This window comes from Semicossyphus pulcher, unplaced genomic scaffold (genome assembly GCF_022749685.1).
Source record: "Semicossyphus pulcher isolate SPU_LCO1_2020_fin unplaced genomic scaffold, fSemPul1.0.p SCAF_8, whole genome shotgun sequence".
Taxonomy (NCBI): Eukaryota; Metazoa; Chordata; class Actinopteri; order Labriformes; family Labridae; genus Semicossyphus; species Semicossyphus pulcher.
The window spans coordinates 28,995,752-29,020,667 of record NW_027211759.1 but is presented as its reverse complement, the minus strand read 5'-3'; the positions used below and the strand labels follow the sequence as shown (position 1 = coordinate 29,020,667).

Here is a 24,916-nt window from a genome sequence, read left to right as displayed (position 1 = left end):
GGCTACATTTCAAGCTAGCTAAGTTTCAACAAGTTGCCACGAAACGATGGCAGAGACGTGTTTTGTTTTCACGACAGAAGGGTCGGTTGGAAATGTGCATAGTGGGCGGGGCTGGGTGTGTCCGGTAGCTCACTGACGTCCCCTCCCCTGGCCAGAGAAAAATTGAGAGTGACACAGAGGCTGCTTCCCAAGTCTTTTATTTGATAGCTTCTTGCTCCTTGCTCCTCGCCCGAACCGGAAGTAGTTCCGGAGCCGCCATATTGAGGACCATCTAAAAGCTCTTATCGCTGCTTGGAGGAGCGAGGAGCTTATCTTATCTTTTAAGTTTTGCCCCGCGAGAAGGCCCAGAGCCTGCATGCGCCTCGCCGTGCTGAAGACCTTGTGAGTAGACATTGCTTCAAGTAAACTTCAAGCTGTTAAAGCCCTGTGTTCCAAGAACTGAAGACAACAGTTCTCTTTTTGCTCCAATCCTTGCGCTCTGACCTCAAAGCCTCAAACTCAGAGCCGAGAAGACGCAACCAGTCTCCATCCAGTACCAGTCACAACACGGAGTGACCTGCACATCGTCATCTAGAGAGACCGAGACCAGGGCACCTGAAGCTCCAGGCCATGCCGGAAGGAAGGAACAGAAAGAACATGTTATTGATGTCTGACTTTTCAGAACCATTAATATTCAAAGTTCAAGTTGTGAAGTAGGTAACAGCACTACCTACCATTTTAATTATTTCCCTTCTTTCCTTAGTTGCCTATCAATCCAAAATTCCTCCACTTCACTAAAACAGTAAACAGACAACATCATCAATGCTGGGATAACAGAAATATCAGTAACACTTCTTAATTGAGCTTACATTGGTAGATAGCTGATTAAGATTGTATGACTTTGCTAATAAAAATTCACATTCTCTCCTCTTACCTTTGTTGGCAAACAGGACCACAGAGGAAGACCATCTCAGCTTCCTGCAAGGACACATATACCAGCACAGAAATTCCATATATAATGGCCTACAAAAAGAAAGAGGTTCATCAAAGGTGTAGACCTGCAGAAAAGGCCTACAGAAGTTCTATTAAGAATGCAAAGTGTGTCATCCTACATTACAAAAGAAAATCAAAATGAATTCAACTGTCTGATAACACTTATTGTGTTGTACACAGACAGTTAGCAGTTTAATTATAGGAATATTTAAACTTAACTAAAATGGTAAGACATTAATACAATAAAAACAGGCATTCACCCTTAAGATAGTAGGAAACAGCTGATTTCATGTAGCTGACAGACAGAATTTAGACATTCCATGTTATATTTGCCTAATTTGAGGTGAAATGTTTTCATTAAAGCATGACACTTGGTACACTTGCCCTGAACTTTATCAGAGATGGAGCCATGGCAAAAATGCTTTGAGTTTGTGGTCAACTCTCCCACAAGCGTGTGATTTCCCATCTAACAATTCTACTAAATTCACCATTAAATATTCACTTCAACAAATTTCAATTGATGTTGAATTACAAGGGTATTCTTGTAATTCTTCAACATCGAAACATGGGGCAGGCAATACCCCTTCTGTGATATCATATTTGTTTAATTACAAGGATGCTTAAAACATTATACACTTTGAGCATAGAATAAAATGGCCATGAGTTTCTGTGATGGCCTTGTCCAGTAACTCGCCTTATCAGCCCAGAAATGTTCATGTTCATTCAAAAAATGTTTAGAGACCCAAACTCCGACGCAAACTACAAGGGTCCTAGAATTGCGGTCCCAGAATTGCGGTCCCAGAATTGCGGTCCTGAATCTGCAGCCTCTGGCTCTGCAGACACATGCTACTCCAATACCAATAGCACGGTTGACCATATCCTCCATCAGAGTAGGTCTAACTTTGCTTTACTGTATATCGGAGTTGATGTGGTAGTATTAAGGGTATTATGGGACCACTTTACAAGCCCTCCCTTTGTCCTCCGTTCTTCATTTTTGCTCTTATTCTATTCTATCCCGCCTGTACATTACGACCTTTTTGTTGTCACATTATTTATATTTTAAGCCGAATTACTGGGAAAAATTGTCACATGTAACAATTTGCTCCAAAAGCAATGAGAGACAACTTTTCCAGAGTAACATGCTATTTCCATATAAGCTCACTTTAGGACTTTGGTTTATATATCAAAATACCTGAACCTGATACCTGAAAGAGGCCCTGTTCATCCTAAAGAGAGCTCTACGCAGCATTATCGACCGCACCCCTGAGAACCTGCTGAAAGAGATAATAATGGTTGATGACAACAGTTCAAATGGTAGGACTGTCACAAAAGGATTGTTTAACTTTCTGCAGCCACGTTTGTAAGATGAAAAACCAGTTTGATTCTGCATGTTTTTGGTGACGTGTCTAACAAGGTTGACACACACTACATTACACTACATGAGGTGTACAGTTTAGCTCTTATAATGTACCATTACATACAAAGGCAGAGTAGTTTGTATTCAAGGGTTTAAAATGCTTTGGTATCTCTGTCAAGAGGGGAAAAAAATCTATGTACTTAGAGCTTCCTGGTGTTTTTTAATGGTTTTGTTGTCTATTAATTATAGATAAAGTTAAAAAAGAAGTGCAAAATGTATTCATTATTAAATGGGGAAAAGTTCCTTTTCACCACGTACTTTCTAACATGAAGCTTTATTTCAGAGCGAGTATTTTTCAGCTCACTGGTGTATGAGTAACCTGTTTATTGACGTGTTTTATTTTTTTATTCGTGTTATGTTGCTTGTGCAGCTATAAAACCTTATTTCTAAGAAAATAAAATCTTCTTTAATACCCCGCGGGGAAATTTGGGTTTTTGCCAGGGTATCAATAAAATGTTATCTTTATGTGGAATAAGTGAAGAGAACATCCATTCAAAGGTTAATGCTTCATAGTGGTTACTGGTTGTAGCCCAGTATTTCCTGCTGAAAGCAATTATGCTCATTTATCTGTCTCCTTGTCTTCCAATTTGTCAAGACAAAATTCTCAGAGTTTTTGAAAAAAAGCAGGATGTCATGCAGAAACTGCTCAAAGAGGACAGGGACAGTCGAAGAAAGGCTGCAGAGATTGAACTGCACGCCGTGAAAAATCAAAAAGAGCAATCTGACCCAAAAAAGGCCCCAGAAGCGGAAAAGTCCAAAAAACTGTTCCCCGATTCTGTCCTGTTCAAGGAGTGGGGCGACAATCTGTCTCAGGAGGACCAAAAAGAGGCTCAGGCTTTGTTTGAAAAGTATGGATACAATGTTTTTCTCAGCGATCGCCTTCCTTTAGATCGAGCTCTTCCAGACACCAGGGATAAAAGGTACAGCTTTACATTTTAAAGAAACTCTTTCCTTTTGTTCATTTTTTGCCAAATGTATCCTTTTACCTTTCCATTTTGTCTTTGGATAAAGTCTTAAAACAGAATACTGATTAAAGATTTTTTTCTGATTAGGTGTCTGAAAAAAAGTTATCCGAAGGATCTGCCCAGTATTGCAGTCGTGCTGATCTACCTGAACGAGGCCCTGTCCATCCTCAAGAGAGCTCTACGCAGCATTATCGACCGCACCCCTGAGAACCTGCTGAAAGAGATAATAATGGTTGATGACAACAGTTCAAATGGTAGGATTGTCACAAAAGGATTGTTTAACTTTCTGCAGCCACGTTTGTAAGATGAAAGTTACAAATGTACCTGATACAATTGTAAAGGGCCAGTGGACTGGGCTGAAAAACCAGTTTGATTCTGCATTTTTTTTGATGCATCGCATGCATGTTTTTGGTGACGTGTCTAACAAGGTTGACACACACTACATTACGCTACATGAGGTGTACAGTTTAGCTCTTATAATGTACCATTACATCCAAAGGCAGAGTAGTTTGTAATCCACGGTTTAAAATGCTTTGGGGGCGCTGGTTTAGCTCAGTTGGTAGAGCAGGCGCCCCATATGCAGAGGCTACAGTCTTCGATGCACTGATGGCAGCTTCGATTCCCGGCCTGCCGATCCGTTTGGTGCATGTCAACCCCCACTCTCTACTCCCCACATTTCCTGTCTCACTTCATCTGTCCTATCTAATAAAGGCAAAAAGCAAAAAAAGAAAGAGAAAATGCTTTATATATATATATATATATATATATCGATAGATATATATATTTTGATCTTTATTTTTTACCCTCTGTGTGCTGATTCTTTCCTATTGTATTGTACTGTATAAGCTGCTGGAGACTGAATTTCCCAGAGGGAGTCATCCCAAAGGGATCAATAAAGTTGAGTCTGAGTCTGAGTCTGAGTCTTTGAGCGTCAGAGACCTGTTTAATAAGGAGGGTATATATGGTGGCATGTTGCCAATGAATGCAATCATTACATCATCCCTGTCTACAACTTACAATCAGAAGCCACAGCATTAACATGACTATTTCAAAAGCATTAAGCACAGCACCACCGTAATGAGATGCTCACTGTAGTTTGTGATCAGAACTGTGGCTCCTTCACAACATTCAAGTCTGTTCTCCCCTCATCTCAAAACATATACAAGTTTTTTGTTTTTTATATGAATCGTGCTGTTTAAATTTTTACCTTACATATCTCAATCATTCACACCTGAGATTACAGGGACACAATGAAACACCAATGAGTTGCTCACGTAAAACTTAGATTGTTAGAGAGAACCAGAGTGACAACTTACCCTAAAAATATGTATGAAGACATGTATAGGTTATTTTTAAATAACATGAAAGCTTATCCCTGTTTCACAGTTTTTTTAGGCTCAGTTTTGGGAGCCAGTCGGCAATCAGGCAGGTACATCATATCGTCAGCCCACTAATGACAAACACCTGAGCCTAATATGGGCATGCAGCTGAGGAAAGGCAGCTTGTACCTGCGCGGCTGTTCACTCGTGTAGACTGTGCTCATCGCCCACAACTTAAAGTATCATACATATCTCCCTGGTTGTCGGGTGGATCCTGCGTTCCCTGTGGTCTGAGCGCGCCGTCTCAAGCGTCTCCTGCCGGTGTGCTGCAGTATGAGAGCAGTGTGGTTAAAGCGACCAGTCCTCACGCTGGGGGGGATTGGGCTCTTCGTCTACATTTGCATGTTTCTAAAGAGTGGATATGAGCCTGCAGCGGGGACTGAGAAGAAGGTGGTCGCACCGCGGATGGCCAGGAGCTTCTCTGACCTGGAGGCAAACTTCAGCAACATCTGTGAGTTGAGCCAATGATTCATATTTCTCTAGTCGTGCCTTGATTTGTTTTTCATCAGTTTAGTCATCTTAAAGAGGAAAGGAAAAGAAAATTAGGTCCAAAAAAACCGAACATGTACACTGAATAACGTATCTCTGTCAAGAGGGGAAAAAATTCTATGTACTTAGAGCTTCCTGGTGCTTTTTAATGGTTTTGTTGTCTATTAATTATAGATAAAGTTAAAAAAGAAGTGCAAAATGTATTCATTATTAAATGGGGAAAAGTTCCTTTTCACCACGTACTTTCTAACATGAAGCTTTATTTCAGAGCGAGTATTTTTCAGCTCACTGGTGTATGAGTAACCTGTTTATTGACGTGTTTTATTTTTTTATTCGTGTTATGTTGTTCTTGTGCAGCTATAAAACCTTATTTCTAAGAAAATAAAATCTTCTTTAATACCCCGCGGGGAAATTTGGGTTTTTGCCAGGGTATCAATAAAATGTTATCTTTATGTGGAATAAGTGAAGAGAACATCCATTCAAAGGTTAATGCTTCATAGTGGTTACTGGTTGTAGCCCAGTATTTCCTGCTGAAAGCAATTATGCTCATTTATCTGTCTCCTTGTCTTCCAATTTGTCAAGACAAAATTCTCAGAGTTTTTGAAAAAAAGCAGGATGTCATGCAGAAACTGCTCGAAGAGGACAGGGACAGTCGAAGAAAGGCTGCAGAGATTGAACTGCACGCCGTGAAAAATCAAAAAGAGCAATCTGACCCAAAAAAGGCCCCAGAAGCGGAAAAGTCCAAAAAACTGTTCCCCGATTCTGTCCTGTTCAAGGAGTGGGGCGACAATCTGTCTGAGGAGGACCAAAAAGAGGCTCAGGCTTTGTTTGAAAAGTATGGATACAATGTTTTTCTCAGCGATCGCCTTCCTTTAGATCGAGCTCTTCCAGACACCAGGGATAAAAGGTACAGCTTTACATTTTAAAGAAACTCTTTCCTTTTGTTCATTTTTTGCCAAATGTATCCTTTTACCTTTCCATTTTGTCTTTGGATAAAGTCTTAAAACAGAATACTGATTAAAGATTTTTTTCTGATTAGGTGTCTGAAAAAAAGTTATCCGAAGGATCTGCCCAGTATTGCAGTCGTGCTGATCTACCTGAACGAGGCCCTGTCCATCCTCAAGAGAGCTCTATGCAGCATTATCGACCGCACCCCTGAGAACCTGCTGAAAGAGATAATAATGGTTGATGACAACAGTTCAAATGGTAGGATTGTCACAAAAGGATTGTTTAACTTTCTGCAGCCACATTTGTAAGATGAAAGTTACAAATGTACCTGATACAATTGTAAAGGGCCAGTGGACTGGGCTGAAAAACCAGTTTGATTCTGCATTTTTTTTGATGCATCGCATGCATGTTAAGGTGCAGGTCAACCCCCACTCTCTACTCCCCACATTTCCTGTCTCACTTCATCTGTCCTATCTAATAAAGGCAAAAAGCAAAAAAAGAAAAAGAAAATGCTTTGAGCGTCAGAGACCTGTTTAATAAGGAGGGTATATATGGTGGCATGTTGCCAATGAATGCAATCATTACATCATCCCTGTCTACAACTTACAATCAGAAGCCACAGCATTAACATGACTATTTCAAAAGCATTAAGCACAGCACCACCGTAATGAGATGCTCACTGTAGTTTGTGATCAGAACTGTGGCTCCTTCACAACATTCAAGTCTGTTCTCCCCTCATCTCAAAACATATGCCCGTATTCTCTTTTTAATTCAGAGGACCTCAAAGGGGACCTTGACATTTACTTGACATCTCTGGAGAAGCAGAACCCAAGTCTCAAAATAAAAAGAGTGAGGCACAACGAGCAGAGAGGCCTTGCTTACGCCAGGGCCTCTGGCTACAAGGCTGCCAGTGCGGATGTGGTGGCCATCTTGGACGCGCACATTGAAGTACATGAGATGTGGTAAGAGTCTGGTAAAAATGTTAAGTTTAAGTTAAGTTTGTTTACATTGTCGTAGTTTTGTGTAAAATATTTAACTATACATTAAAGGTGCTAGAAGTGTAACCTTTATATTAGTTGCCTTGTGTAACTTGTGTCCTCCTTAACAAAATGTTCTTTATTGTTTTCAATCTTACCACCAGAACTGACAACTAAACAATACACAGTTAATCTACACAGTTATTCCATTTAACAGAGGCAGTTATACAATCATCAGTGTGAGGTGCTCGCACAGTGAGCTGTCCAGTTTTTCCTGGAACGCCCTGTTTTGATAGTATTTTCACAACTTTTCAGAACCGCCGCTCTCTGATCCCTGTAAAAACCCAACGTCATCAACTGGCCTCTGTGTAACTCCGCTAAGGCAACAAAGGCTTAAAACTATTGCACAACAGCATTGCAATAAGGATAATGAGGCAAGGGTGAGGCCTCCTATTCAGTCAGTCTCAGACGGGTGAAGATGCAGTGGACTGGAAAAAAGGGTTTATCTGGATCACATTATGAGTCTCTGCATACCTAAATATAGTGTTAGGAATGTGTTTTACGAGGTGTGTCACACCTCAAATGCTACGCTAACGTTCACTTGTATAATGGTGTAACTGGCTTTAAACAGGCTTTGTGCGTATTGTTACAGCCCTAATCTCTATTTACAGATTCTACAGAAACTGTAGCCTAGAATCTTTACACGCAGGACCAGACAGTATGAGAAGTGTTCTGGTTTCTGTCTACGTTTGTAGTCTGAGTAGAATTGATCAATCTTGTTTCAGCAAGCGTCACTGATGCAGGAAAAACAGTCTGTAAAAACAGTCCGGCTCCCATCTGCAGTCATGCGATGACAATTTATTTATAAATTCTATAAACATAACTATAAACAGACATCTGCATGTTAGTTCAGCTAACAATCTGTTCTGGATCAAAAATGTCAACTTGAGCGACAAATTTGCTCGACGCAGTGTTGTGAAAGCCAATCAGCATTTAGATTTCCCTAACTTCCTTAAATGCATCAGAAATGATTGATCCAACCTCCGTTCGACAAACTTCATGTTAAAGTAGTTTTCTTCTCCTCTTGAGGACAGACCTGACAAAGCTTCACGTTGACTTGTTACTAATCTACATCATGATGTTGTTATTTCAGCAAACTGAAGAGTTGTTAATTAAAGTCACTCACAAGAAGATTTCTTTTTCGGCTTCATCTCGCTCAAGTGAGCCAGAGACAGCCTCTGTGTAACTTAGTGTTTACAGTGAATTGAGACTCAGCACAAACAGATGAACGGGCGCTCCGCTTTTGAGCTGCACACTGTCGCTTCTTGATTTGGACTGTAAACAATGCAGCACACAGAAGAGTCTTATGTGACGTCATATATACAGTATGTCGCTGTCAGACGTTAGCCGGCAGGTTATACGATTGTTACAGCCCCAGAACTCAGTAAATCACTTAGTTCTTTAAAGAGTTACTGGCTGTGATCCACATCAGCTGTCATCAAGATAATGATGAGGTCCAGGACAATGTCACATGCCACTAAGGACTTATGTACAATTGATTTATGTTACATTACTCTCCTCCCTTTCTTTCATGCAGGGCCGAACCCCTGCTAACACAGATCAAAGGGGACCGAAAGGTGGTGGTGACCCCTGTGTTTGACAAAGTCAACTATGATGACCTCAACGTGATCCGGTACGAATCTGCAGCACACGCCTTCGACTGGGCTATGTGGTGCATGTATGAGGGTTTTTCTCCAGAGTATGATAAACTCAAAGACCCATCATTACCTGGAAAGTGAGTTGAAATCAATCTGTCTTGGCTCCAATTTTCATGTGTGTCAAACAAACGACACCATATGCAAGTCAATAGTATCTTGGATGAGGGATTCATGGTGATATAACAGCTTCACTGTTATGGTTATACTCATGTACTCTGTACAGCATGTATTAAACAGTAACGGTTCTGTTCTATGACTTTAGGAGTCCATCCGTCATGGGCATCTTTGTTGCTGATAGGAAGTTCCTTGGAGAAATTGGAGGCCTTGATGAAGGGATGAAAGTGTACGGTGGAGAAAATGTCGAGCTGGGAGTTCGCGTGAGTAGGCCTCTCCTATCTGACTTTTAATCCAGTTGGGATAATGAGGCTCATTCCACTTTAACTGGTTTCAGTACAATTACCCATCTTCTGTTGGAACTGCTGCTGTAATATCCCACCAGACCTGTAAGACCATGTCTCTGCTGTAAAATAGATGTGCAGAGTTTGTTGTCTGATAAACATGAAAACACCTGGATTACTCAAATAGACTTTTCTGGATCATGTTTAATGTACTCACTGGTGCCTGAAGATGCATTTTATATAATGGACACGCGATAACATACCCAAAACAAAGCAATGGGTGTACAGACAAAGTTGCGTAATAACCAGAGGAAAGGGTAAATACACAATAATCAGCGAAAACTGTTAAAGTTTTGCCGCGTGTGCAGCCTGTTACAGTTATTTCTGATTGTGAAGAGAGAATAGGCGCGCTCTCTGAGTGGTAATGTAACATTAGCGAGAAGGCTAATGTACAATGTGCTGGCAAAAATAATGTAAACTCTAGTGAAGGACATGTCTCGATCAGGATATATTTGAAAATGAGAGCGGTTCCACAGACTCCCTCCAAAGACGTGGCCGGTGGGGGTGTACCGCCCACCTCCGATTGGCAGGCATTAACATTCTTTTTTTTATGTGTAGCCTATATACATTTTATGATGTCATTTTGTCCCAAACGGTCGTGTCCACGCCACCATCGGCTGGCAATGTCCAGGGCTAATATAAAACCGTAGACGGCGTGTTTGAGCCATTTCCAACCCATGAAATGCCAATTTTTATACATTTGGTAAGAACTGTCAATATTAACACCAGCACTGATATGCTTCATCACAGTACAGCAATATAATTTAGATTATAGCTCAAAGAACATGTTTAAGTGTGCAGCTACTCTTTAAGCCAAAAAGCACCCCAAGTAACTCAAGTAGCTAATGTTACTGAATATGCTGCTTCAATAGTGAGTTAATTAATTTACAGTATACTCACAGGCATGTCGGTTCATTCCATAACTATCAGTCTCAACTTCAGTTGCTAGTCGATGGCTAGTTTAAGGCTTTATGCTGTCCATCTCACTATGGGACAAAAATGGATCTGCTTACCTTTTGGTGTATATGTGTACAAACGTTAGTCTTACACTCTTGGGAGCGCGCACAGTGTATGACTCACTGATATCAGCGCAGCCATTTACAAGACAGCCGGATGTGCTGATGGATCTCAGACCAGCTTTCTCACATGCAGCATTGTAGCTACATCCTGTTGTGTCAAAAAGGTTCAGCCATAAGGGCCAGATTAAAGCCAGGAGCCCCTGCCACAACGTAATTAACAGCATTCTTAAAAATATAGTCGAAGTCTTCAAAAAAAGGCTCAGCAGACAAGCAGGCAATGGAGACTGGCAGAATCTGATGCAAAGAGAGTTTATTCCTCTACAGACGTTCTATACAAGCAACAAACTCTGAGTCACTCCGGAAAGTTACTAACTACGCAGTTTAAAACTTTGGTTTTTATTCCTTGTGAAGCTCCCCCTATCTTGACTCCCTCCTCCATCCCTTTTAGAAATCTCACCAGTCCTAACCCTGGAATCATTGGTGTCACACAAATTTGGGATTATATATTGGGATCAAATTTCAAGTACGTCTTCATTTGCATTGTGCTGACTCAGCAGTTCTAAGGATGACCTCAGTTGCTAGTAGTTTTCCAAGGCCGCCTTCTGTCTCGTGGCCTTGTGAGGTACTACACATGATATCAGGCACAGCTACAAGGCTGCCCTATCTTGCAGGTGCAACACTTGGTGTCAGGAAACGTATCAGATTACCATTTTAAAATTAAAGCATTTGATCCTCAAACACATGTTTGCCAGATTACACATTTTTCACACAGAGCATGATTTACCTCACACTCAAGTTGACTATGAAGTTTCAAAAATGTTCAACACTCTGTTAGCATTAGCTGCTAGAGATGTATGGGGGCCATATTTCCCCCAAAACAGGTAGACTGGGTATATTTCTTAGAAAGATAGTTGGACAGACAATTCTGTAAAAACACTTATTCACTCTGTGAAAGTAAGATGAGAAGATTGATACCAAAGCTACAATTAGCTTTGCTAGCATAAAAACTCAACAGTTGGAAATGGCTAACCTGATTTATTTATCACATGCAGCTCTGCATATATCTGTACAAAATCCAGTACATAAACCAAACTTGATGGTTTTACAGTTAACTGTGAAGCAGGAACTTCCTCAATTCTCTGCTGGTAGCCTGACAAAGTTGAAACATGACTGGATCCGCAGCAGGGGTATCCCAGACAGAAAATGTGTTACATGAAGTTTCACTGTCCACACATTATAAATATAAATTTTGGCTTTTTTTTGGCTTGTATAGGTGTGGACCTGTGGAGGTAGTGTTGAAGTAGTTCCATGCTCCAAAGTCGCCCACATTGAGAGGTCCCACAAGCCCTACATGCCTGACCTGAGCATGGCTATGAAAAGAAATGCTCTGAGGGTGGCAGAAGTCTGGATGGATGAATACAAGCACAACGTCAACTTGGCTTGGAACTTGCCATTTAAGGTACTTTATATTAGACAAGACACTCTGCATGCTTCTACACACTGGATCATATTCAAGGTAGCACAATTTAAAGCTTCTCATATGAGTAGTTGTTTAGGTATGAGTGCATTTTTAATGTCTCTTAGCTCTTTACCTAAAGGAGTGTAATTTAAATTTCTTAATTTACGATTACACAAACAAATCATGCCATAATTTTTTTTACCTCTGCAGAATCACGGAATTGACATTGGGAATATCACTGAGAGGAAAAATCTCAGAGAAAGGCTGAACTGTAAACCGTTCAAATGGTACTTAGAAAACGTCTATCCCAAGTTGGATCCCTTGGAAGACCTAGTTGCCTATGGAGGAGTAAGCTTATTTCTATTAAATATTTCCTTATTGCAAGAGGCAGTGCTTAAAACTGGATATGATACGTCCTGTGCACCCACACATGTCGAATGTTTTACATCAACAAAGTCCCATGTGAACTGAGATGACGTAGGATGTAGACTGGTCTGTAATTGAGCCCGTGTCATTAAGAAGGATGTTGCTTTGAATCTGTGGATGAACCTTGAGCGTTTGAAAAAGATGGTCAGTGACATTCTGCTTGTAGCCCTGCAAACCCCGCAGCTACATTCTTAACATTCGTGTGTTTTTTGCTGGTACTCTTAAGTACCTCACATTACTTATGCAATTCTCGGAGGCGCTCTTCAGACCAGTAACTGTTACATGTTCCTCGAGTTAGGACAGAACTGGGAAAGACTGCTTTTTGTTATCCTGCACTTGACTCCTGGAACAAGATACAGCACGTGCTTGAATTGGATGCATTTTTATCGTTTGGACATTTTAGAAGCCTGATTTTAAACCTCTATTTGTAACTGTTTTACTTAAATGAACCTAATTTAGATTTTTATTTTTTTCCCATTTTAATCACTGAACTCTTTTAAATATTTTAGTACATTTTAGGCTTTATCTAACACACAACATTTTACTTTACCTTTTAATGTCTTGGTTTTTGTCTTAATTGTCGTCTGGTTCGTCTTTTTAACTTGCTTCTGTAATTAACTCGATATCATTGTAAATGAGAGTTGCCCCTTAATGATCTCTCGAGTATATATAAAGGTTGATTGATTGAGTATGGATAAGTTAATTGTTTCAGATTTCTGTTCATTTCTGCGATGCTAAGAGTTTTTCATTACTCTTGTTTGATGGAGACACTGCTGCAGGTTATGCGCTGCATACTTTAACACTTAAATAACTATCTTGTACCAGTCATAGTGTTTAAGGAAGGTTCCCATGGGTGTGACATGTTGTTTAACTCCTCAACCTACAGATGAAGAATCTTGATGCTGACATGTGCATCGACCAAGGCCCAGTGCCAGGTAACAAACCCATTGCCTTCACTTGCTACTACTATGGACCTCAAGTAAGTAATATGAATAATGAGTGAAAGATGAATGATCAGTCTTTTTTCAATAATATTGTCTGTGTGTTTTTGTTGGCTTATTTAATGGTCTAATCTGCTACATTTTTAGTACACTTATTATCGCAGCAGTGGTGAGCTCTACATCGGCGGCATCAAGTCCCACAAGTACAATGACAACCGGTGTTTGTGCGACAGAGGCACAAAAGATTCTGAGCCTGGCCTTTACAGGTGCAAAGAGGCTATGCAGAAAGGAATGGGGATTCACTGGGACTTCACTCAGGTACTACAAGATCAACTGTTATTAAAAAAGGGATCAAGAGATGTGACAAAGACTATTTCTATTCCTTAAAAAAAAGCTCAGAAAGTCGGTGTTCCTTACAATCTGATACAGGAGAGTGGATGAGTTTACGGTGACACAGGAAGCTACAAATATTGATTGTGGTGTTATGCATATGATATGATTACACCTATTGTCTTTTCCAGGGCAAAGAGCTGAAGAACAGAGAGACAAAGAGGTGTCTGGAGATTATTAAGAAGCAACTAATAATACAGGAATGCTCTGGCCAAAGATGGGAAATGGAAAACATTATTAAGCCATTTTAAAGGGTGCGTGTGGCCAACAAGAAACTTCTCATTTATTTAGTGGCCTCTGCTTGGGAGGGGAAGAGTGAGCACTTTATTTTGTCAACTCTATCTTGAGTTTTCCCTGGAATTTTCTCAACATCCTATAAATGTACATTAAGCCTGAAGATGATTAATGATTTTATTTAATTTTTTTAATCTCATCCCAATTTTTTAACAGCTGCCAATTCTAAGATATTCACATGTAAACAAACTGTGTAAAACTTTAGAGTTCAAATTGCTTTTAGGACAAGGTCGCTGCCAATAACACCAAGGTTTTCCATAAACAGTAGAAAAAGTATGTTTAGAGGATGTTGTGCATGTTGTGTTGATCAGATTTAATGTATAAAAGGGCAACTCAAGATTATTTGATAGTTTTAGTTCAGTGGATTGACCTAAAGAATGTTGGACTTCTTCTCGTACATCATTAAATTAATCCCGCCGAGAAAAACTTTGTTGGTCAATTTCTTTTTTTCATCAAACAAACCTGATTGGTCCAACCTGTCAGACTTTGAACTCAGTGTTCTGAAACAAAAGGTTTAGTGGAGTTGATGCTTTACTGAGCAACTGAAAAGTTGCAGCTTGTCCTTGGTAGGGTGGTTGAAAGATCCATGAACTCATTGTTCAGCACTTCCCATATAATTGTAAAAATACTCTTTTGACCCATTTGTCAGTTCTGATATAAATTACATTTAAAATGAGTTGTTTTTCTATCAGCTGTTATGTTAACTGTAAAAAACACTGGGGTTGTAAGTTCTTCAGGAAGCATTTTTATGATACTGTGCCGGCAACAGCAGTGGCCCAAGTGATAAAGTTTATGGGTTGTCTGAGACAGGCCAAATCCCGATCTCCACACTCACAGACTCACGGACTTTGAGGCACCTTACCAGTAAGTGTGTGAGTGCTTAGTGCTGTCCCTCTGTTAAATCACAGTGTGTGAGGGCTCTGATTCAGACTTTACAGCGCCAAATTGCAGACTTTCCTTTGGTAGTTACCCAGAGTTCATAGCCAACTTGGTGACATGTACAAATGTGATTGCCCAGCCCCCCACTAGATGTAAACAAATGTTCCTATATTGAAGTAGTTTTAAAAATTGAAAATTGAACAAAAAAAACCTTAAATGTAAACAAAGTGAGCATGAAGGCGACGGGAACCAAAATACGTTCATCTGTAAATGACAACATGTATCCTAGTTCATCACTTATGTGATTAACGTTTTTAGAAATGTTTGTTTTTCAGTTAAATATTTGAAAAGGATTAAAAAATGACACCTTTCTAACTTTTGATAGTTTGCCTAAAATATGTAAACACACAAATACATACTGGAGGTCTAATTATTTAATGGCGCATCTTGTTTCCAGGCAACATGTGATGCCATGATAGTGTGTCTCAGGCCACATTTTTGGGCAGCTCTCAAACCCTCACGGACTTTAATGACGTCAGGCGTGCAACTGCCTGAGTCCGTTCAGTGCTTAGGCGTTAGGGTAGAGATTGGGATTGAGCCACAGTCTGTCAGCGCCTCACCTGACTTGCACACTCTGCTCATTAGCTAAAACTAATAAAAAATAAAAAGTTTTGAAACTACATATTTCTATTTCCATAATACCATGAATTAGATTCCACAGACTCCATGAAGAAGGGCAGAAAGGAAACATAAACCATGAGGAGTAATGCATGTTAACAGAGGTAGAGGCAAAGGGTAAATAAAGAGTTAACGTTAACGTTAACGTTAACACCGGAACGTGTGACGTGTGTTTAGGACCGGATAAACAATCCCTTTCTTAAATACATTTGAAGACAGCTTGTTGGAGCCATAATGTAATTTTTGTCTTGTGTTTTGTTTCATGTTTATATAGTACACGGGTGATCATATGCATGTATATGCAGTTCTTGTGTTCAATCACTGGGTGGAGCATTATCACCGGAAATATAGGTAAGCTCCTGTTGATGAGCAGCAGGTGTGTGGAGGGGAAGCAAACAGTTTTTTGACCGTGTCAGTTTGGCAGCGTGGCAGCGTTTGTACGGTGTTGAAACTGCAATTGTTGAATGGAAACTTGCCTGTAAAGATCTATGGACTAAGCTGTTGTTTTTCTACCTGTGCCAAGGTGAGCATGTGCACTGATGGTGAATAAATGGGTCACCGCACTCAAAGATACACAGCGTATTGGACATTGGTTTATTGTTTTGCCCAGAACACGCGTCCGAACCAGTTCTCCCCGTTTACCCCTCAGTGGCTTAAAGTAAATGTATCCGTTTTTGATTGAAAGACTCTACACAGCTGCCAGGTTTAATAGTGTGGTATTGCGGTATTTGTTGATCAAACATTTGTATATTTAATCCCTACTGAGTAAACTAAATGTGTGAGGAGTGATGAGGTCGAAGCCGAGACGCCAAACACAAGCTGTGTTCTGCTGCTGCTATAAACGTTTCAGACAATGTGAGTTGTCTGACTGAAATTATTTTAAATCTGTAAAATAAATGTTTTTTCCTCAGTTATGTTAACTGTAGGCTATATATAGAAAGGCTATGCATAATTCAGTTGAGCTGTGATTTCACAAAAGAAAAGTCCCAGGTCAAAAAGAAGTATTGCAATAAAACTATACCATAAATTCATAAAGCATATAGTATTGTGCTCCTAATATTCTCACTTGAGGTGCATTAAAGATACATTACTCTGTACTTTTACCTACGAGTCAAAAGCATACTTCAAATTGTGTATTTTGATTATAATTTCAAATGTTACCATATTACTTGCATTGTAATATTAACAATAATAATGACTTATTTCTATAGCACCTTCAAAAACAAGTGTTTGCAAAGTGCTTTGACAAACAAGCAATCCCGAACACAGTAGGTAACAAAAGAACCCAAACAATAAGGCTGACACAGCAAGACAATACAAAGCTACAGTGTTAGGACTGGTGCTAAAGGACCCAGAAGCAGAACACGAACTTGAGGTATTAAGCTTGTAGTGAAGTTTTATTGCAGGAAAAGGGAGATGGAGATGAGGGAGGTTGTCCAAAAGGTTGCAGAGGGAAAGGTAATCTGGCAGAGGAGGCGAGGTTGTGAGCCTGGCTGGTGGAGTGGGGCAAGGTGAGGAGTTCGGCGAGCAGGCTGAGGCAGACAGGAAGGCAGATGGGGAGTAATGATCCAATGGCAAAAGGAGAACAGGATGAGTCCAGCAATACACAGTGAAAATCTTCTTTTATCAAAAAGGCCTGATAGTTTTCTACCACAGTGGCTGAAACAACCATCTGGCGATGAGTGGCTGGAGAACCGGTGTAGATATACTGTTGAGTTGATGAGTAGCTGGAGAGCGGGTGTGCAGGTTTCCACAGGTTTGTCGCATGAGCAGCAATCAGGAGGGAGCTGGAGAATATATCACTGGGGGACCCACGCCCACACACACACACACACACACACACACACACACACACACACACACACACACACACACACACACACACACACACACACACACACACACACAGGGGAAAACAAGAAGACAAAGAAACAGGAGGAAGTGACCATAACATACAGTCAATATGAAGTTAAAGCAGGAGGACAATAGATGTTAACATGTAAAACAGAGGATGAAGGGTAAAAGGAATTCAAATAAAGAAGAAAATAAATGAAAAAGCAAGAAATAAAACATCACATCACACAGCAGCACATCTGTAAAAGTGAGTTTTAAGAAGTGATTTAAAAGATGTCACAGATTCTGCAGCCTTATCTCCTCAGGCCAGTTGTTCCAAAGCCGAGGGGCCCTGACAGCAAAAGCACGATGTCCTTTACATTTAAGCCTCGACCTTGCAGATTGTTAGCTGAATTTACCGCAGATGTCTGTTTAAAGAGATTAATAAGAAGCTAGATCATCATCAGATGACGCTGATGGGAGCTGGGATGTCATTACGCCGCGTCACATTCAGCCTGCTTTTGCTCTGCTCACGGACTGTTTTTCCTGCATATGCCGCAGCCTGCTGATACATGATTGCTCAATATAGTCAGACTACAAGCGTACTACAAACGGAAACCAGAACACTTGCCATCCCTAAAATCCATGTCCCCTGCTAGATGGAGATTAAAAGAAAAGAAAATAGAAATCAAAATAAATACAAAATGTCTTAAGTAAGGGATAACGTACAGTGAGCGGGTTGTTTTATTGGAATGGAACCCGGACCCGGAGGGTGAGCAGGATTTGTCTCACCCTAATGGGGTGAAGACGATGGTGAAGTAAGACAAGGGCCCAATCCCAAATCAGCCCCTATCCCCTCGCCCTATCCACTCACCCTCCGTTTGCGCGTTCTCATGGAGGTTCGCCATATTGAGGGCCGTCCCAAACCACTCCGCGCGGAGTGTAAGAGGACTGTTAAGCCCTTAAATAGTGAGTCTGCACAGGCGCAGGCTTACGGCCGCCCTAGCAGGAAGTACACATGAAAGAGGAGAATGGAGGAAACAATATATAAATGGAAAAGTTCTTACCTTTGTTTTCCTCACGCTGACTTTATATAATCACAGAATGTGTGGTGTCAGAAAGATAAGAATATAAAAAATAAAACAAAAAAGAGGAGAATATAATTTTGTCTCTAAGGTCGCGTGATTTGAGCCACAAATGCCTGTATGCATGCATAGCCTACAGAAAAATAATTTAAAGTAGGTCAAATTTACCAAATGTGTTTACAGGGACTGCTATCCACCAGGAATCAGCGCATCGCCTGATTGACGTTTTCTGTCTCATCACTGTCAGTCTGTTGACATTTTCTTTTCCATTATCCCGTACTGTGTTCTGTTTAATCTTTACTTCATGTGCCGTCTTCGGTTTTGAGATCTCTCTGTCGTAGCCATCAGTTTTTGCGTCTTTTCCCCTTCACTGATTTCTGCCTGCTGCCTGCTGCCTTCGTCTCTTTCCTTTTTTTCCCTCTGTAAACAAACCAACGTCAAATTTACCAGACTTTTTTTCAGCAGATTGATATTAGTTCGTCCTCCAAATTCTGTGATTAGAGCCGCATCCCTAGTAACGGTGTGCTATAAATAACAGAACTTGGAATGCCATAATTCACCAATCAGAATCAAGGATGAGAGAGCTGTCAGTCAAGCACGTTTTGTTCACGCCCCCACAGACCTGAGAGGAGGTCCAACAAGGAAACATAAAAACACCTGAAGTGTTTCTACACAAATGATATCAGCTTTTTATTAAATATGAAGCATTATTATTGATTCAATTAGCAAACAGTGAAATAACTTGTTATAATGACCAGCACACAGTCAATCAGTTCAAAAGCATTTATTTTTTCACTTAGTTTGAGTCAAAGTCACAACACAGAGTTCAAATTCTTTTTCAATTGTTAATTCACTTTTTATTTTTTCTTCTCTGACCAGATTAAGGGGCAATTTAAAGTGTCCGATTGACCTACAAGCTGCATGTTTTTGGACTGTGGGAGGAAACCGGAGCCCCCGGTGGAAACCCACGCATGCACAGGGAGGACATGCAAACTCCACACAGACAGGAAGTGGTTCTGCTGTGAGGCCGCGGTGCTAACCACCGAGCCGCCGTGCTGCCCTCAGAAGCTCTGTGAAACTCTGTGAAGGTTTGTGCAGCACGGCTATCGTGCTGCACAAACCTTCACAGAGCTTCACTTCTTACCATCCTCATTCCCAACGACGCCAACCCGGTTGCAGCAGAAGGTCCTCTTCATCCATGACCAGATGCGCTGGCAGACCTTCTTCTTCTTCTTCTTCTTCTTCTTCTAGGGTTATATCAAACGCACTTAGCTTAAAAAGAGGGACAAGACAGGTCTGTCCACTAAGCCCCCTCTTGTTTGTGATATTTATTGAAGCTCTAAGTCAGGGGATCTATCAGGACAACAATGTTAAAGGTATAAGTATGCTTGGGCAAGAACATAAAATTTCTGTCTTTGCAGATGATATTTTCATTTACTTGTCAAACCCAGATAGTACAATTTTAAAATGATTGTCATTGTAAGATCACTTCAGCGCTGTCTCAGGTTATAAAGTCACATCCTAAAAACCCAACTAGCCCAGCCAAACAATAACTTCTAACGTTGAACAGAACTGGGATCTGAAACACATTAAATATTCAAGAGTAAACATCCCGGAACATTTAACAGATTTGTATGACTTACATTTTAACCCGTTGAATCAGAAAATAAAGGAGGACATAAATAGTTGGAATCTAATTCCAATATTAAGCTTTGAGTCACGGATTGAGTCTGTTAAAATGAACATCTTGCCGACGATATTGTATTTGTTGCACACTCTTCCAATTGAAATAATCGATAAACAATTCAACGAATGGGATAGATTAATATAACGATGTATTTGGCAAGGGAAAAAACCAAGGATAAGATTTCAAACTCTTCAGTTGCCAAAGAACAAGGGAGGACTCACACTCCCATGTTTAAGGGATTATTACGTATCTGTCCAATTGAGAACCTTGTTTTGCTGGTGCAATTCTGATTATCAAGCTACATGGAAAACTATTGAATCAAATCTATCTGGGACAGTTCCACTTCAGGCCCGTTTAGGGGATAAAAGACTTTATGGAAACAGGTAATAAGTGGATCAACTGTTCTCTGAAAACAAGGTTAAATACTATAGCTAAGAATGACTTGTTGGAGGAGATAAACATATTAATGATGGTGCTCTTATGACCTTGACTTTACCCCAACAACTGGATGCTAGCGATAAGGTATGGGCCAAGCAGGGCCTCTCTTCTTACTGTACTTTCTTTAACAATGGTACGTTAAGCAATTTTCAGACACTGAAAAGACTATATGGGTTAAATAATAGTGACTTAGCCACCACATTAACAGTTTAATATCAGAGAGTCAAAAGGCGTTTGAGAATAACATAATGAGAGTTTATATAGGTGCCTACAGGGGAGATTCTGGGCTTAAAATAATTTCAAGGTTACATAGAGGACTTCGAGAGGTGAAAACAGAAAGTACCACCTACATAAAACAAAAATGGGAGAAGGAATCTAATAGTTTCATATCTGAGGAGACCTGGACAAAATATTACTATTTCAATGGAAGGTAACAAGCTCAACCTCATGGAGAGCATTTGGTTGGAAGATATTTTATAACACCGGTTTAGAAGTCTCATCACTCAGGCTTTTCCAGCTGCTGGAGAAACTGTGGCTCCCAGGAAGCGAATCACTACCACCTATTTTGGGCATGCCCTAAAGTTCACACTTATTGGTGTAATATCCACAAAGAATTAACATGTATTTGGGACGAATGTTAGGTTTAATTGGGACCAGCTTTTCTTTGGAATCCTACATTCATCTACAAATAATAAAACAAAGTACTTGTTTGGAATACTGAGCATAGCCGCTAGAAAGGCAATAACCAAAAAATGGCTTAAGCCAGTCACCCCAACTATAGAGGACTGGTATGACATAGGTTATGAAATCTTTATAATGGAATGGATCACCTGGTCGATGAGGATTTCCCCAAAACGCCCTTCTTTTGTGTAACAGTTTATGTAAGTTATAAACATCTAGTACTATAGTACTATACATAGAGTATACATACGTGTGTTTTATTGACCTTTTTTATGAGTGGAAAACACGTTTTATTTATTCATCCTTTTTTTCCGTTTACTTTTTTTAATCTAATTTTTGTTTGTTAAGAAAAAAAAACGAAAAGATGGATCACTCTGGAAGTTGTTTTAACCAGTGTATAACAGCCTGTTATTCTATGTGATTCCAAATAAAATATAAAAAAAGCTAACAAGGGCTAGCTAGCTGGGGGAACTTTCTCTCACTTTATGAACACTTTACTTAATTAAATGATGAACAATCCTTTCAGGGAAAGTAAAAACTCCAGAAGAGAGAAAAGAGACAGAAGCTCAGAAAGATATTTTGACTGACGAGTGCTAACTATTTCCTGGTGTGCTAGCATGTTAGCTGTTAGCCTTCTTGTGTTTGTGGCTCACTAAGTAGCCCTCAGAGGAGTCCATAAAACCACATAGAAACTCATCTAATGATATTTGCTTGTACGTTTTTGGTACAGGACAAAAAGCAACTCATATTTAATTCGGCAGTTCTGTTTAGGACTATATGATACAATCCCTTGTTTGCTTCACGTTCATGAGATGATGTGAGTGGGGACCAGTGGTTTCCGCACAAGAGCCATGGTGGTGTGTGTGTGTATGTGGGGGGCTTCATTGGAGTCGTCAGGTGGGCACACTCCTTCACTGGTGTTTCGATGATAGGCCCACAACTTGGCCTCGGATTCCCATGTCCTTTAGCAGCCTTGTAGTGACTTACCCACGAAGCCTCTGCAGCTGACTTTGACTGGGCAGACCTTGGCTTTCCAGCCGTGTTATTCAGCGTCAGCTACCAGCTCAGCGTACATAACGCTCTTGTGTTCATACGCCTCCTCATCAGCTTCCTCCCAGGACACAGTAAACTCAATGATGTAAACGGTGTTAAGCGAGCACGAGATCTGGTCTGAGGTTAGCAGTGGCGATCTCAGATGGAAAGCAGATTCAGATCCAACAATAACCTCCAGTCTCGCGCCCCTCCCAGCTGGCCAGTGACGGATTTTGCTGTATAGACCCTGGTTTGCTTCGCTCCCTCACGGACAAACTCTCACGGATGTGGGATGAAATGATGGAGGAGGTAGGGCATTGATGGATACCTGTCTGGTCTCCAGAGCAGCTGCTAGGCACTTCAGCACCTGGTTGTGCCACCAGGTATAACGGCCTTGTGTCAGGCTTGTCTTGCAGCCAACCAGAATGTGTTTCAGGTTTGCTGGAGATGGACAGAGTGGGCATGTAGGGTCTTCTCCGTACCACTGATTGAGGTTTCTTGGAGATGGCAGGACGTCATAGGTGGCTCTTAGAATGAAGCTGGTTTGAAATGCTTCCATGCCCCACATGTCCCTCCCAGAGAACTTTCTCTTATCAACTCCCCCCCCATTTCATCCATTGTCCTTGCTTTGCTTGAGAGACGGCTTCTGCGCATCTCGTTGCCCGTTCTTGCTGGCGCACCTCCACGACCACGAGACCTCAGCGCTGAGATGAAGTTGCTGTGCGCCAGGATGGTCTGCTCTCTCCAAGGCCAAGGCCTCCTCTTCCTTGTTGTACATGGCCAACAATTCCCGGTGCTTAAGGGCTGACATGACGTGCTGTGTAGCTGCAGATGGGGTCCACTTCCTTCCAATAGCAAGGTCGGGAGTTTTTTGGGCAACATCTGGGTCAAGGGATTGAGTCAGTGTCATTTCCAACCTTACTTTGGAGCACTTGAACTCCTCTGCAAGACTGGACACAGGATACTTTAACAGAGCCTGTGAAAAAAGTTCAACAATTATAGGGTTAAAAAGTTGTAGCCGGCAGCTAGCTCGCTAACCTGCTATATGGCAACAATATTTCCAGTTTGCATCCAATGAAATCCCAAATTAATGGTTTAAAAGCTGTTCAACTCAATAGTCACACACAGAGTTAATAAACTGTGTTTTTATCCCAGATTAACGGTGTGTGTTGACAGCAGTAGCTGATAAACAGCATATTGAAGTGATATGGGTTCTTATAATCATTTTCCACATCTGCACCAAAAATCACACCTTTTTTAAATTCATAACTAAGTCAAATCTTAACACACAGACATGATAAACACATTTTTAGATTCATTATGACTTTCTCAGGATATTACCAACATGAGTATGTTCACAAAAAGAGTCCATAAATCTATCTGGAAATCACATGAATGTGAGAGTGCACACCTATAACTTCAGGATTTCTGAGAATCAACATGGTTTAAGTTTTTCTTCATTTTTTAACTAAGTAATAATATTTGTTTTTACACTTTTGGTACAGTAAGATAGTAAATTATATTTGAACGTTTCCTGGTTTAATCAGGGGCACTAAATCCTCTTCTTCCCTGTTTAGACCGCCATCCTCTCCTTAGGTAACGGAGCGTTCATGCACCCGCTCAGATCGGTTTTCCTGCAGACTTTCTGCACTTTATTTAAGGAGGAAGGGAATTGTAAACGGGGCGGCTGTGGCTCAGTGGTAGAGTCGGTCGTCCTTCAATCGGAAGGTCGGAGGTTCGATCCCCAGCTCCCTCAGGCTACATGTCGAAGTGTCCTTGGGCAAGACGCTGACCCCCAAATTGCTCCCAGTAGCCAATGTTGTTGAGCACTTTACGTAGCAGCCTCTGCCATCAGTGTGTGAATGTGTGAATGTGATATGTAGTGTAAAAGCAGCTTTGAGTGGATGCAAAGACTACAAAAGCGCTATATAAATACAGTCCATTCACCATTTACCATTTAAACTTGTGCTGACTCATGACACGCCTCTCCCAGAGTCCAAATGCCATGCCTCCTGACGCGACCCATCAGAGAAGTGTTCCAGTTCTCTGAGCCAGGGAAAGACGTCGGGGCCACGGGGGCTCTCGGCCATGTCGCTTGTCCGACCTGAAAACATCAGAACACGGACTCATTCCATCACTCAGACTGCAGCACACGGCTGAAAGTGGGACGGCTATAATTATCTGTAGGAATGTGGACGGAGGAGAGGAGATAAGCCATCAGACACAGCTGACACAAGAGCACAAAAAACCTGTCTGTGTTTTCCTCACGCTGTCTCACTTCGTGTAAATTCCGAAGACGCCATCATGTAAATGTCTGCTGAGATATTCAGCACATACTGTACAGAGCTCTGGAGCTGCTTTTATATAATTAAAATGTAAAGCTTTATTTAATGTTCAAGTAAGAATGTAAAAATGTATATAATAAATTAAATCTTGTCTGTTCACATGTTGATCTAAGAGCAACACAGGTGTTAACAATCTGTCTTTTATGCAGCGTGAAGAAGCTCACTCATTTTGTTTTAATTAATACAAACATATAAATTTAACCTCTGGGATGCTTTTTATAGATGCATCAAAACAAAGTCATGTTAGCAGTCTGATTTTACACTGTCCGTATAATACTGAACTAATGTTGGGATTAATCATCTTCACACTATAAGATGTTTTTTGGTTAAATGTCTTCTACATGGATCTTCTGGAATCAATAAAAGTTCTACATGTAATATTTTATCTGCTCATTTCACTGTGAGC

The 24,916-nt window shown here is 40.7% G+C and overlaps 1 protein-coding gene across 2 annotated transcripts; it reads left to right on the top strand.

Annotated features, from left to right (window-relative positions):
* Nucleotides 1-4,897: 4,897 nt before the first annotated feature.
* LOC138612770 (probable polypeptide N-acetylgalactosaminyltransferase 8) lies at nt 4,898-14,278 on the top strand. Of its 2 annotated transcripts, none has more exons than XM_069686196.1 (11): nt 4,898-5,184; nt 5,805-6,129; nt 6,262-6,428; nt 6,946-7,132; nt 8,745-8,942; nt 9,128-9,242; nt 11,616-11,801; nt 12,012-12,149; nt 13,114-13,206; nt 13,316-13,486; nt 13,690-14,278. In XM_069686196.1, the coding sequence occupies exons 1-11, from the start codon at nt 5,007-5,009 to the stop codon at nt 13,807-13,809; spliced, it is 1,878 nt and encodes a 625-aa protein (XP_069542297.1). In that variant the 5' UTR covers nt 4,898-5,006; the 3' UTR covers nt 13,810-14,278. The 2 variants fall into 2 exon arrangements, with proteins under 2 accessions (XP_069542297.1, XP_069542298.1); XM_069686197.1 differs by having other exon boundaries at nt 5,017-5,184; nt 5,999-6,129.
* The last annotated feature ends 10,638 nt before the right edge of the window (nt 14,279-24,916 follow it).